General features: G+C 37.9%; 1 protein-coding gene across 1 annotated transcript; it reads right to left on the bottom strand.

Moving 5' to 3' along the window:
- LOC131236471 (uncharacterized) lies at positions 1–13,012 on the bottom strand. The gene is made up of 5 exons (XM_058233678.1): positions 12,704–13,012; positions 8,420–9,356; positions 8,210–8,305; positions 490–626; positions 1–392 (listed from the first exon to the last, which is right to left on the bottom strand). Exons 1-5 carry the CDS (start codon positions 12,943–12,945, stop codon positions 221–223), a joined length of 1,584 nt encoding a protein of 527 aa, XP_058089661.1. The 5' UTR covers positions 12,946–13,012; the 3' UTR covers positions 1–220.
- Positions 13,013–14,310: the final 1,298 nt, after the last annotated feature.

The following is a 14,310-nucleotide window of genomic DNA, read 5'->3' as shown; positions in this document are numbered from 1 at the left end:
TGATTTGGACAACAAACCCAGAGAGAGAGAGAGATTCCTTTAAACCCCCAAAATCATACACATGGGTGTTCCAGCCAATTGAAATCATGCTACGTATATTCTCACATTACCTAACCAATAACAAGATAGAAAAAGAAGGAATTGCCACTCAAAATTATAGGAAATGGAACCCGATCCAATACGCTTTTCCTCAGCACGTAAAATGATGACTTCAGAAATCTCACTCCCTTTTATCCTCTTCGAGGCCGCCATCTGCACCGAAAGAATCTGTTTTCTCGAAACCCTTCTCTTTCTTTTCTTGCTTGACCAAGGCAAAATCCCCTGGCGTTCCTTTGGTTAGAGATTCCGCTTCTTCCAAGTCCTCTTCTCCCATTTCCTCCGTATATGCATACCTAGTTTAAAATGCAACTGAGTTATGGAAGGGAAAACAAGCTCTCCTACAGCCATACTTGCATCTATTGATTGCTGAAAGGCCAGAAACGAACATACCGTTGGGAGCTTTGAGATGGAGCCCAAAGATAGCAGATCACACAGAGCAACCCGAAAGCAAGAGCATCCCAAAAGGCAGTGATGATCCAAGCACTCTGCCACCGCTCACTGAATGGATCTGTTGCTTTGAAGTAAACCTGCGAATAAGACGATGACATGCTTAGATGAAAGCAATAACCATGCTAGTTAAGGTAGCTATTAGGAAGTTTGCTGATCCCGTACGGAGGTACAAGGCAGCCCACCTGTGCTCCTCTGCATGCAAAAACATGGCACCTGCGTGCAAGATCCTAGCCATTCACCAGGTAGGTCCCACTGTGTAGATAACCTTTCCCAAAAGTCAGGTTGTTTCATTAATCAGGTGGGCCACGGTTTGCAATAAATGGACAAAACAATTCTTCAGGCAGGTTTTTCTAAGCTGTCGATTTGTTTCTAACATTGTGGCCCACATGATGAGTGGACCAGCATTATTTTTCAGGGCAGAGTATCCACGTGGTGTGATCTACCTAATAGATGCCTTGAAACTTTTAAAGGTGTGCCATGGTGCCACACGTGGTGGCATGTAGACGGGTTGCACACTTACCCTAGACACACGTATAGGACTAGCAAACCTCTGAGATCAGTCCCAGGAATGCACATGAATATTGCCATTTTGAAGCGTGATTGGCTCACATTCCTTCCATCGTTATGGTCTAGATTTCAAGGTTTTGAACAGGTTATCAGCTATCATACCGTTCACCATCGATATGTCCCGTAACACCACGTGTCAACCCTATAACGGGCTGTTTTGGGATAGTACAGCCATATTGTTCATGGGCAATCCTGGTACCTATCGGGTAATACATACCAGTTTCCTTGCTGGGTTTTACATTACCTTCAAGAGGATTACAATGGATAGAGAATACAAGGTTGGTGAATATAATCAGGAAATGGATGCATTACACTTTATCACCCGTAGGCAACCAACAGAGTCGCAAAAGGTGCTGATCATTTTCCTAGGGCTTATCAACTTATCACAATCATCAAGATCAAATAGGCAGCATGTAAGAAATCATCTTCAAGCTAACTTTCAAAATCAAAGAAATCATCTTCGAGCTAGGGGCAAGTCAGGCAGGTTGGGTTGGGGGTCAACCCGAGCCCAACCTGACCTCAAAAGTACCCAACTGAAACCCAAGCCAACCAGGATTCCAATTTCCAAACTGAACCCAACCCAACCCGCTCGACCCAAATACATGTGATTATTCCTAACAGACCTGACCAAATCAGAATTTTCTAAACCGATTTCAAATCGGGTTGGCTTTCCCGGACCCAAACCCAGCCTGGGGACCACAACAACCTAACCCTCACCCAACCCAACCCAAACTCAGGTTGCCTGTCCCTCTTTTTTTGAAGCTTCCCCTTCCAAAACCGAAACAAACCAATCCAACTAGCGACAGTCAATTGGTTTCATGTTGACCCAAACCCAAGTTTCAGCCCTACTTCAACCTTCAATATCTACATACTCTTAATGATGGAAGCACTATGCCAATTGTGCCTTCAAGTAGCAGATATTGAAGCCCGACAATGATACGAGGCCTATACTTTTGTGCATCACACTTGAGGGAAATTATAACATTAGGTAACAAAATGAAATTTTACAATTACATTTGTTCACTGTGAAACGTTTGCTATGATTGATACTGTTGTCACAGATCTGTCGTTGCTTTGTCCTGAAAATAATCTTATTTGCCTTGGAAAATAGGGTCACCACCAAAAGTGCCAGAAGAGGATGTAATGACAATTTGCAACATCTTCCAGGATCAAGGTTAATCATCATTCCATCACAAATCAGATTCTGGGTTGGATTGTTAAGGCATTCTGCTAGTAGAAGAATCAAATCCTCAACAAACAACTTGAGAAGAAATGTTCTCTTCACCTTTCTGAGGCACCAGGAATGATTGATCTCGTTCCTTCATCTTGAAGTATAAACATCGAAGGTTGATGACTGTTTTGTGCTACCCCCTTATTTGCCAAATGGCATTATTATCTTTTAAATTTTATCTATTTTTTTCTTGCATATGCATGAGGCTGTACCTCATTTTTTGTCTAACTACAAAAATTATTTTACCTAAATGGATTTTACATACCACATCAACAATACATGCATTAGTTAAAGGCATTTGCTTCTCCAGGGATGAGAAAGATCTCCGTTTCCACTAGAGCACTGGAGCAATTTGTTGGTTCTTTACCCTTTAGGGCCTGTTTGTTCCATGTCAAATCACAATAATGTGGTGTAATGTATAGTGAAAAAGTTATAATTACCTTTACTACTGTATTCAGAAGTGAAACGTCTAAACTCCAAGACCTGAAACACTGTTATTTTGGGTATGAGCACAACCGCTCGTGGGATCTTATCCAACCAAATCTGAAATTTCTAGATTTATATTAAACAAATAAATAATAAAATTACGTTCTTGAAATTCAAAACATGAATCAAAATATTGAATATTAAATATGACATGAATGCGATGTTGGAATCATAAAGACGTACTGAATGCTACACTATCATGAATTCAATAATAAAATTAAATAACTGCTTCAGTTGTACCTCTGACGTATGTCCGCGCACACAATTGTACTCATACGCCGTACACAAAGGAGACTCCAAAGGATCCAGTGAGTTCTAGGGTCTCTCACCCAAGGGACACGATTGCCCTACTTGCTAATTTAGGGTCTTTCACCCAAGGGACACGATTGCCCTACTTGCTTACGTTACATCTAACATAATAAAATTTAATGTTCAATGACTGATAAACATACATGTAAAATTAATAATTATTTCACAACAAAATATCAACAATATAATTTTAATCAATAATTCTAGATTTAAATTTTTGTTGAAACTTTAATAATGTAATTAAGTTATTATTTGATAATTTAAAATTTATTATTATTATTATTATTCTTATCTAACTATTTAAATCTAAATTCAAAATTTTATTATTATTTATTTTTAAATCTAAATTGAATTAGGTTAAATAAGATATTAATTTGGACTTTGGATATTATTATTATTATATAAATTATTTATTACAACATTATGCCAGTATGATTAACCTTGTTTTATAATTGACTATCTAAATTAATAAATTTACTTTTTTTGATACATTTAATATAATTATTATATTACTTTTATGTTAAATTGTTAATATCATCATTTACATAATTTTTTTAAAAATAATAAATTATATTTATTACGACCTTTACATATTATCAAATAAAACTTTTTTATTTTGTTACTTATAACATAATCATAAAAATAATATTAAATACTTATGTATTAATTATGTAATATAATGTTGTCTTACACATGTTTACTTTAATTATGTTATATATTTTGTCAATATTTTTTTTTATAACTTACAATTATATTGTATTACTACTATATTATTATGAGACATAATATTTATATTTTACTATACCTTAATGATCTTATAAACTTTTTTTTATTTTATTTTATTTTATTATATATCATATTAATACTGATTACATATTACAATTATATAATTTATAATTTGTTATTATTATTATATATTTTTATTTTATTTTCATAATCATATTTGCTTATATATACTTATCAATCTTACATCACTTATGTTCATAATTCTGCATAATGAATCATCAATACTTTAAATAATTAATTATATATTCTGTTTGTACTGTAAAATATTGTAAGATATTATAATTTATTTGATATTTAGTTTAATAAAAAAAATTTAACAAAAAAATTAAGAATTAATAAAATAATCTTAAATAAACTATTTATTTTATTCTGTAAATTTATTTTATTTTATTATTAAATATTTTAAAAAAGAGTAAAATAGAAATTCCTAAATAAGTAGATTCCCTACATAAAAAAAAAAATATTCAACTAACAATAATATTTCTATGAAAATTTCAATTAAATAAACATAATAATAACTGAAAATGGTAAATTTCAGGTTAAGATCACATACCTTAAAGTCTGATGATCCGGCCCCACTTTAATCTCTCTCTCTTGATTTATAGAGATCTTTCTCTCCTTCACTCAATTTTTTTTTTAATTTGATTGATTCCTTCGATTCTTTCTCTTTTTCTTTTTTATTTTCTTTTTATAAATGGATGCGTAATGGAATGGAGGAGTGAGAATTATGGGACGGTTTCATTTAGTGGGAGGTTCGGCGGCCATTACCGTACAAAAAGGAAGGAAAGTGGAGAAAGTGGTTTAGTCGTGCAGAAGATATAACTTTTATTTTTTTTTTTTTTTATTTTTTAAGATATGATGGGTCCCACTAACAATAATTTAAATCTACTCCGTCCATCATCTTGGCCTGGCCAAGAGAAGATATAAGGCGAAAAATGAGACTGATCCGAAACTCAAGTGGGCCACACACAAGCGGACGATGAGGTTGGTTCCCACAAAAAAATGGGTTGTTTTTTTTTATTTTAATTTTATTTTTTTAACAACAATCTAGTGATTAAGAGCAAATTAATCTCAGTGCACAATCAATAGTTGATGTTGGCTAGATTTGGATTAGTTAATAATTAAACACGTTATCTTAAGTATATGAGTTGAGAGAGTGCATTATAAATAAACTCATATATATTCTACCAAAATCATGTAATCATTAATGATATTAATTAATAGTTCACACCAAGCAAAACGATCACACATCAACGGTCACAATTTACATGAGCCGATAGATGCATGTGTGCATGGGTGCGTGGATGTATGCATGGGTCTATGTGTGTATACTCCAATGAAGGCAATTGTACATACATGTATGTGTACGCACGTGTACCAAAATTCTGGGTCATTACACTCACATTCCTTCCATCGTTATGGTCTAGATTTCAAGGTTTCGAACACGTTATCAGCTATCATACCGTTCACCATCGATATGTCCCATAACACCACATGTCAACCCTATAACGGGCTGTTTTGGGACAATACAGCCATATTGTTCATGGGCAATCCTGGTACATATCGGGCAATACATACCAGTTTCCTTGCTGGGTTTTACGTTACCTTCAAGAGGATTACAATGGATAGAGAATACAAGGTTGGTGAATATAATCAGGAAATGGATGCATTACACTTTATCACTGGTAGGCAACCAATAGAGTCACAAAAGGTGCTGATCATTTTCCAAGGGCTTATCAACTTATCACAATCATTAAGATCAAATAGGCAGCATGTAAGAAATCATCTTCAAGCTATCTTTCAAAATCAAAGAAATCATCTTCAAGCTAGGGGCGAGTCAGGCGGGTTGGGTTGGGGGTCAACCCGAGCCCAACCTGACCTCAAAAGTACCCAACTGCAACCCAAGCCAACCAGGATTCCAATTTCCAAACTGAACCCAACCCAACCCAACCCGCTTGACCCAAATACATGTGATTATTCCTAACAGACCTGACCAAATCAGAATTTTCTCAAACCAATTTCAAATCGGGTTGGCTTTCCCAGACCCAAACCCAAGCTGGGGACCTCAACAACCTAACCCTCACCCAACCCAACCCAAACTCAGGTTGCCTGTCCCTCTTTTTTTGAAGCTTCCCCTTCCAAAACCGAAACAAACCAATCCGACTATCGACAGTCAATTGTTTTCATGTTGACCCAAACCCAAGTTTCAGCCCTACTTCAACCTTCAATATCTACATATTGTTAATGATGGAAGCACTATGCCAATTGTGCCTTCAAGTAGCAGATATTGAAGCCCGACAATGATACAAGGCCTATACTTTTGTGCATCACACTTGAGGGAAATTATAACATTAAGTAACAAACTGAAATTTTACAATTACATTTGTTCATTGTGAAACGTTTGCTATGATTGATACTGTTGTCACAGATCTGCCGTTGCTTTGTCCTGAAAATAATCTTATTTGCCTTGGAAAATAGGGTCACCACCAAAAGTGCCAGAAAAGGATGTAATGACAATTTGCAACTTCTTCCAGGATCAAGGTTAATCATCATTCCATCACAAATCAGATTCTGGGTTGGATTGGTAAGGCATTCTGCTAGTAGAAGAATCAAATCCTCAACAAACAACTTGAGAAGAAATGTTCCCTTCACCTTTCTGAGGCACCAGGAATGATTGATCTCGTTCCTTCATCTTGAAGTATAAACGTCGAAGGTTGATGACTGTTTTGTGCTATCCCCTTATTTGCCAAATGGCATTATTATCTTTTAAATTTTATCTATTTTTTTCTCGCATATGCATGAGGCTGTACCTCATTTTTTGTCTAACTACAAAAATTATTTTACCTAAATGGATTTTACATACCATATCAACAATACATGCATTAGTTAAAGGCATTTGCTTCTCCAGGGATGAGAAAGATCTCCGTTTCCACTAGAGCACGGAGCAATTTGTTGGTTCTTTACCCTTTAGGGCCTGTTTGTTTCATGTCAAATCACAATAATGTGGTGTAATGTATAGTGAAAAAGTTATAATTACCTTTACTACTGTATTCAGAAGTGAAACTGAGCACTGATCGTATGTGATACTCCTCTTCAATCTTCACTACCGACATGTAAAGTACTTTCATCAGTTAGATACACTTGGATGTAATTTCGTCCATATGTGTTATATCCACACCATCCATCCATTTTGCATTATCGTTTTAGGATCTGTCCCAAAACATGGGGAAGATCCAACACTTCTGTGGACCTCAAGAAGTTTTCAATGGCAGAAGTCCAATCCCTACCGCTAGCTGTGGTGTGGTCCATTTTGGATTTGTATCTGCCTTATTTTTTGTCTCATTGCATAAAATGATCACACAAGATGGGTGGACCGTGTGGATGTAACACATACATCATGATAGGGTCCACGAAACTATGCCATGTCAACCCACCTCCGCTTATTCACAACATACGGTGATTCCAAAGGATTCCACTGATTTGACAGTTCGCAATATCCAATCAGAGGAAAGAAGTAATTATGTGAGTTTTACTCCACATTACTGAGCTAGTCCATGAAACAAACAGGGCCTTAGAATTGTACAGGTCCCCTACAGACAATCAAATGGCTATTTCTGCAGGGTCAGGCCATGTGCCCCAGCAATTAGGCCATAGTGGTGTTTACAGTTCAACCTAACAGTTGCACAAAGTGTGAAGTGAAGCAGCAACAGATTCAAGTGGCAGAAACAGGGAAATGTCTGTTTTACAAGTCCACAGGTTTAAACAGCTAGGAAGTCTAAATCATGATTAGAAGTGGAAGTGGCACCTAGTTGGATCGTTCAGCCAAGGCAACCCTAGCTTAATCACCAGAAAGTAGTTCACTGTTTTAGGTCAACGACTTGGCAGATAGAACCACCGATAAAGGTGAGCACAGTGTTCAACAATTTGCATGAGAATCCATAAAATGTCTTCCAAAGAAATTTTCATGATTTTGAAGCGACTGAACAAGAAGAGAAGTACAAAATTAAATGATCGAAAGTCATTTACATGCAAAGAGAAGTAACATGATCTTAAGTTTATGATCGGGTGTGCAATACACAATACAGGAATCATATCCATGTGCTATACTATGCATGTGATATTTGCAGGATGCAAACAAAGACAGAGCAAAGAATCTTGTTAATCATGGTTATTGCCTTACTGAGATAAGAGCTAAGTGAATAAACTACAGTGATGTCTAATATGCCCAAAGTCCAAACCAAAACTACGAAAGAATTATTTTTCGCTGAGTGAAATCTGTACCTCATAACCAATCCAAGCAACCGAAGCAATCACAGCCACTGCCAATGCATTTGTAAATTTCCTATAAATATCCAACTTAACAGAACTCCTCCTTGCCTGGGGAATCTCAGATAAAATCAGTACAGAACCTGAAAGTAAACGTAAATACTGGCAGACATCTCCATATTACTTGTTGAATTGAATAAATAAACAATAGAGAAGTCAAGGCACCTGCAGCTTCTCCAATGTCTTAGAAAGGGAAGTGAAAATCCACAGTATTAGAAACGCATCGAGGAATGCATTAGGGAGGACAAGGAAAAGTCTGGCTTTCCCTGAAATATCATTGATGGTTCCCACATTCTCTGCAATATCCAGTAACTCAGTTGCAAAGAAGTATGTCATACCAAGAAGAAGCACCTTGGAGGTGAGGCCACCGAGAGTAGGTCGTACAACACCGTACCCCATAGATACGGACAGTATGATAATACGAGAAACTGTTTTTCTCACAGCTCCAACAGTCACTACCCAACCCGTAATTCCAACAGGCCTGACTCCAGTGACATTGAAGTTCAAATATTCGAAGTACCAAAGGGTCATTTCAAACAAACCGAGTGAAATAACAAAGGTGATACAGTTCTGAATCGGCAATACGTCCCGCCAAAATCTAACATACTGCAGAAACCAAACGGCGCTGAGGAGCACATACGCGAGTGTCATGAATACATAAAATGTCATTAGTGGCGCCATCCTCCCAGGCAAATAACCACTTGGGTTTTTCCAGAGGGTCTTTCCACTCATCAATAGTCCCTTTAGATTCGGGTCACAGGAGATAAAGAACAGGTTATACATTCCAGTCTTTGTAATATTGACTTCTGTAGGTTCCATCTTCGTAGACAAAGAGTTCCCACCAAACTGTGTACTTATTAAAAGAGGCCATTCAGGATCCACAGCAGAAGGTTTCCTAAGGACTTCGCCTTGTTTGCAGCCAACAAGCTTTGCAAGATCCGGGGTGCAGCAAATAGACCTTTGTCCACCATAAGCAGAACCACCAATGTTGTCCCGATCAGCTGCCTCAAAGATAACAGCTTGAATCAACCCGGTACTATGTTCCATGTTTGAATGTTGGGCAGCAGCTTCTGCATTCCTCCAGAATGTAATACCCTCAAACCTGTTTGAGTTGCTTTTATATCAGTGCTGGAACCATTTAATAGTAAAATCATGGCTTTAAGACTCGGACAAGTCCGATCCGACTCGAATTTGGTACTGGTTGAATCCCACAAGTTACCCCCCACCCAAAACTCCAACTCATTGACTCTACTCAGGGCTGGACGAGTCGATCCATGTCTTTGAGTCTTGTAACCATGAGTAAAATGAAAGCAAATCAAGTGAAAAATTTAAACAGAATCATTCCAAAAATAATGGATACAAATTACGTGAAAAGCACCAGATGCTGTCAAGAGAAAATACCCAAAATTACATTGATCAAGATTGTCTTATATGGAAATATTTGAAAACATGTCATTACTGGGCTTTGGAGCCTGCATAAACAAGAGACTGTACTCGTGTCGCTGCTGTCGTCGTCAATATAGCCTTGACCCAGCTATTTGGGTTGGCTCCATGTTTTCTCATGATAGCTTGGCAGAAGCTTGACAACCAGCTGTGTACCAGACATCAGCCCTCTCCTATACCTGGCTGGGGATCAGCTGGCACATCACCACTCAATAGTAATTGGAAAAATTACATCCATAAATTGATTTCTGATGTTGGCATATTAAAATCGATGCTGGGTTTCCTCATAGAATGAGCAACATTGGAAATCTAGATGACCGGACCAAAAAATCAAATTAAAAAATGACTTTTTCTAGTTAAGAAGCTCAATACATTTAAGAAGAAAAGCGACCAATGTTATTCAATGATGTAGGGACATGTGATGACCTAATCGTAGATGATGTATATTCAAGTTAAAGAATGTTCAAGTAAATACACGAATCAACTAACTGTTTCCAATGAAAGGGATTAGGTAAATTTCAACACAAAGATGAGGTCATTCCGTCAGGATCATGCCCCTTAGCATAAAATTACATAAATGGTAAAAAGGGAAGACCTAGGGATATGAGGATGTCCCAGATCTAGCATAAGTCGGTCCACGGTCGAGTTTGAATCTGATTCTACTGGCTAATCATCCCCCTTCTCCGTTTAAACTAGAAATGGGATATTCAAAAAAGAATGAAATGGGTGAAGAATGAAGGGTTCGAGGTGAAGAATGTACAAGTCCTTTTGTCGTCAAAAGAAAATGAGAATAATTCTTACCTTTTCTTGCACCTCGAAGATCTAGAAAGAAGGAAACCTGAAATCGGGATAGAATCCTCAACACTTAAGGGCCAATCCTGAAACCCTAATATCTTCAATAAAGAAGAAGAAAATATACAAATTTCTATTCATTCAATAATAATGAAAATAGGGTTTTTCACAACGTATATAAGTTATGGAAAAAGTAAAAGTGCACTAAAGCCCCAGAAAACAAGAAAAATTACAAAAAGATGAAAATATAAAGAAAGTGCAATAAAGCCCCTGAAACAAGAAAAAGAATAAAAACGACAAAAATTAAAACACCCGTGTGGTAGGGTGTAAAATCCGACCCATGGATTTATGATCAAGGTGCGATCATGCCGCTCCTGCACTCGTAGCGCGTCAAAAAATGGGTCCAATGGACCCAACATTCATCCACATCAACTCCTCCGCTCCGGTACTCTGTCGGCGACGCCTCCTCCTCTGGTACACTCTAAAGTGTGCACTACTGATGTCTGCATCATGCAAGGTGACCATAAATGCCTCACAATGTCATCATTGTCACAGCCTTCCCGTTCTCCCAACTATTTCGGTTCGCTTTATGAATCCATTTGAAACAGGAATTCAAAAGTAGAAATTAAATAATAATGATGATGATGGTAATATTAATATAGGAGAGAACCCTATATTATATAGATGTCAAAAATCTCTAGGACAGTGGCCCGCTTTGAGATTAGCAATGTGAGACCAATAGGGGTGTGCATATTTGTGTTGGTTTTGTGTTCAATTCATATGGTGCCCATTCCCCTTCTGTAAGCAATGGTTGTCATTCTCTCTATTATTTGCAATTCTACCTATCTTATTGTTGTCTAATCACATGGTGGGTCTTATGAATTCAATCTCAGTGTAAGGACATTGCTAAGGGTACTCATCCATCTGTACTCGCTAACTTGTCCCACACATGCTACACATACCAATGTGGCACACATGTGCGTGATCCAGGCCATTTGTCAGGCAGCCACACTACGAATGTGCCTGTCCCAAAATCAGGCAAGCCTGCTCATCGGGTAGGCCACACATGCACTAAAAATTGCAGTTGAAGAAACCGGCGAAGTAATATAAATCTAAGAGAGAACCCTATATTATATAGATGTCAAAAATCTCTAGGACAGTGGCCCGCTTTGAGATTAGCAAGGTGAGACTAATAGTGGTGTGCATATTTGTGTCGGTTTTGTGTTCAATTCATATCGTGCCCATCCTCCATCTGTAACCAACTGTTGTCATTCTCTCTATTATTTGCAATTCTACCTGTCTTATCATTGTTTGATCACATGGTGAGTCTTATGAATTCAATCTCAGTGTAAGACCATTAAAAAATCATGGTTGGGAAGGTCATAGTAGCAAAAGCCATTGGAATTTTTATTTTATACATCGGAAGAATCCGTTTTGTTCTTAATAAACCAGGAGAGGGGAAAAGAATGACTGATAGAAAAGAAATCAATTAGTTATTCATCAAAGTTTAATTTGATTCAATGACCAGAGTTAGACGAGGGTATATAGCTCGGAGACGTCGAACAAAAATTCATTTATTTGCATCAACCTTTCGAGTGGCTCATTCAAGACTTACTCAAACTACTACTCAACAGAAAATGAGAGCTTTGGTGTCCACTCATCGGGATTGCTAAGGGTACCCATCCATCTGTACTACCCGACTTGTCCCACATGTGCCAATGTGGCACACATGTGCGTGATCCAGGCCATTCATCAGGCAGCCACACTACAAATGTGTCTGTCCCAAAATCAGGCGAGCCCGCTCATTAGGTAGGCCACACATGCACTACAAATTGACAGTTGAAGAAACCGGCGAACTGATGAGTGGACCGGCCTAACCTTTGTGCAATAGAACATACAAGATACGCCCTGGATGAACAGCCTGGATCTCACACACCAACTCCATTTTGTCACGCGCAGCCCACAAATTCCCCACTTCACATTTCCCAAATCGTAATTCAAACTAGATCTAGCTCTATCTTCGCTGAAATCCAAAATCCACTGCAGCAATTCCAAATTGCCCGCAGCAAAATATCCAATTCAGCCAAATAGTTTAAAAGAAGAACGATAAAATAAAAGAGGAGAAAATACGAACTCAAATTACTGAATCTAAATAATTGAAATCAGCATCCGATTCTATCACGAAAGAATGCGAAGGAGCTTCTTGAAGATTACCGGATGAAGGAGCGACCATCGTGGGTCCCAGATCCGATCTGATCACGTACGGCATCGGTAGAAGCAACGATCCCCTCGCTGCCACCGGATAGAAGGAAGGCATTGCCAACTTCCCTGAAGGCGTCTTGATCGTAGATATGGACAGAGGCTCTCACGGTAGAAAAGGAGAAGAGGAGGAGAAGAAAGAAAGCAGATTTCGCAGTTGCGAATTCCATTTGAGCAGAAGATATCGTCAGTCGCATCTAACAATATGAGAGAATCGATCGCCGCATCTGATGGAGGGGAAGCTTCTTTAGTTTCGCTAGGAGAAATGTCACTCTCTCTCGCTCTCGCTCTCGGTAATTTGGGAAAATGTCTTTATTGCGGGAAGAGGAATGCGTTCAAAACACCCAGCTGGGCCCCACCATGTTTTATATGTAAAATTCAGGCCGTCCATTAGGTGAGAACTATTTATTGCACCGTACATAGGAAATATCATAAAAGTCTATGATGGGCCACACCAATGGTAACAAGTAAAACTGCTTAAACCTCTAATTTCACACGGCGTTGCCTGCCTGATGTTTGAAATTGGCTGATTTTTGTATTTTCACTTAATCCTGATAAGTCACACCTACTTAACGGATTTGATGAACGATTCACATTATGGTGGCCCACGCACAAGCCAATGGTTGGCATCCCATACCCATTGTTCCCTGTGATTTGGCTTATCCGGCTTACGTATCTCACTGATTTTCCGCACCAGTAATAAAATCCTAGAAGGAATCCGATAGACCCGGGTCCATTTTAAATACATAGAACCATTCAGGGAGAAAAACTTTGATACTCTAGTAGATTGTGATGGACGATACGCAGGTACACAAAGATTATTAGAAATTGACTTGTGATATGGGAGTAATTCAATCAAACTGTTCACATTATTTGGCCCAGTTTATATCGGTCATTGGCCAAATATTGTGGTTATTTGATTATATGATTATCATATTGATGGACATTTATTGGATGGTTCAAAATGAAAATATCCAATGGTCCTGTTTCAAGAAAGAAGTATCCATGAACAGGAGATTACGACTGTGAAACCAATGACTTAATTTGAGTTAATGCGTGAGATGTATGCAATTTATATGTATGCAATGTACCAATCTACCTACTTTGTCGGAGCATCGAATAACTATTTCTCATATACTCCGGCGGAAAATGTAGATTGATGGGCATGCATGCGTCCAAATAGTGGAGAGAACCATCCAAATAGTGGAGTTTTTCTCCTTGTGGAATGGCCTTGAATGAGAATACGTTGAACAAATAATGATATATCTTTGATTGGTGGATATTTAATGTATGGTTTGAGTGAAAAATGTTGAAATGTATCAATGGTTCCAATTCATTTATAAAATGTTGGCTAATTTGTTTTTGGAATTGTCGAGTCAATTTGATTTTACAGGTGTTCTTACAGTGGGTTCTCTGTTTGATGATTATATATGCCACATTTGAGGTGATTGTGCATGTGTATAGATGATATTGGTCTGTACTTTCCAGATAATAGATTATGGTGTCGGTTAACTGCCTTTCCTGACTAGCATAGACTGTCATGGGGCCATCTTATCTATCAA

Source organism: Magnolia sinica, chromosome 2 (genome assembly GCF_029962835.1).
Source record: "Magnolia sinica isolate HGM2019 chromosome 2, MsV1, whole genome shotgun sequence".
Taxonomy (NCBI): domain Eukaryota; kingdom Viridiplantae; phylum Streptophyta; class Magnoliopsida; order Magnoliales; family Magnoliaceae; genus Magnolia; species Magnolia sinica.
This window is presented reverse-complemented; position numbering and strand designations above follow the sequence as displayed.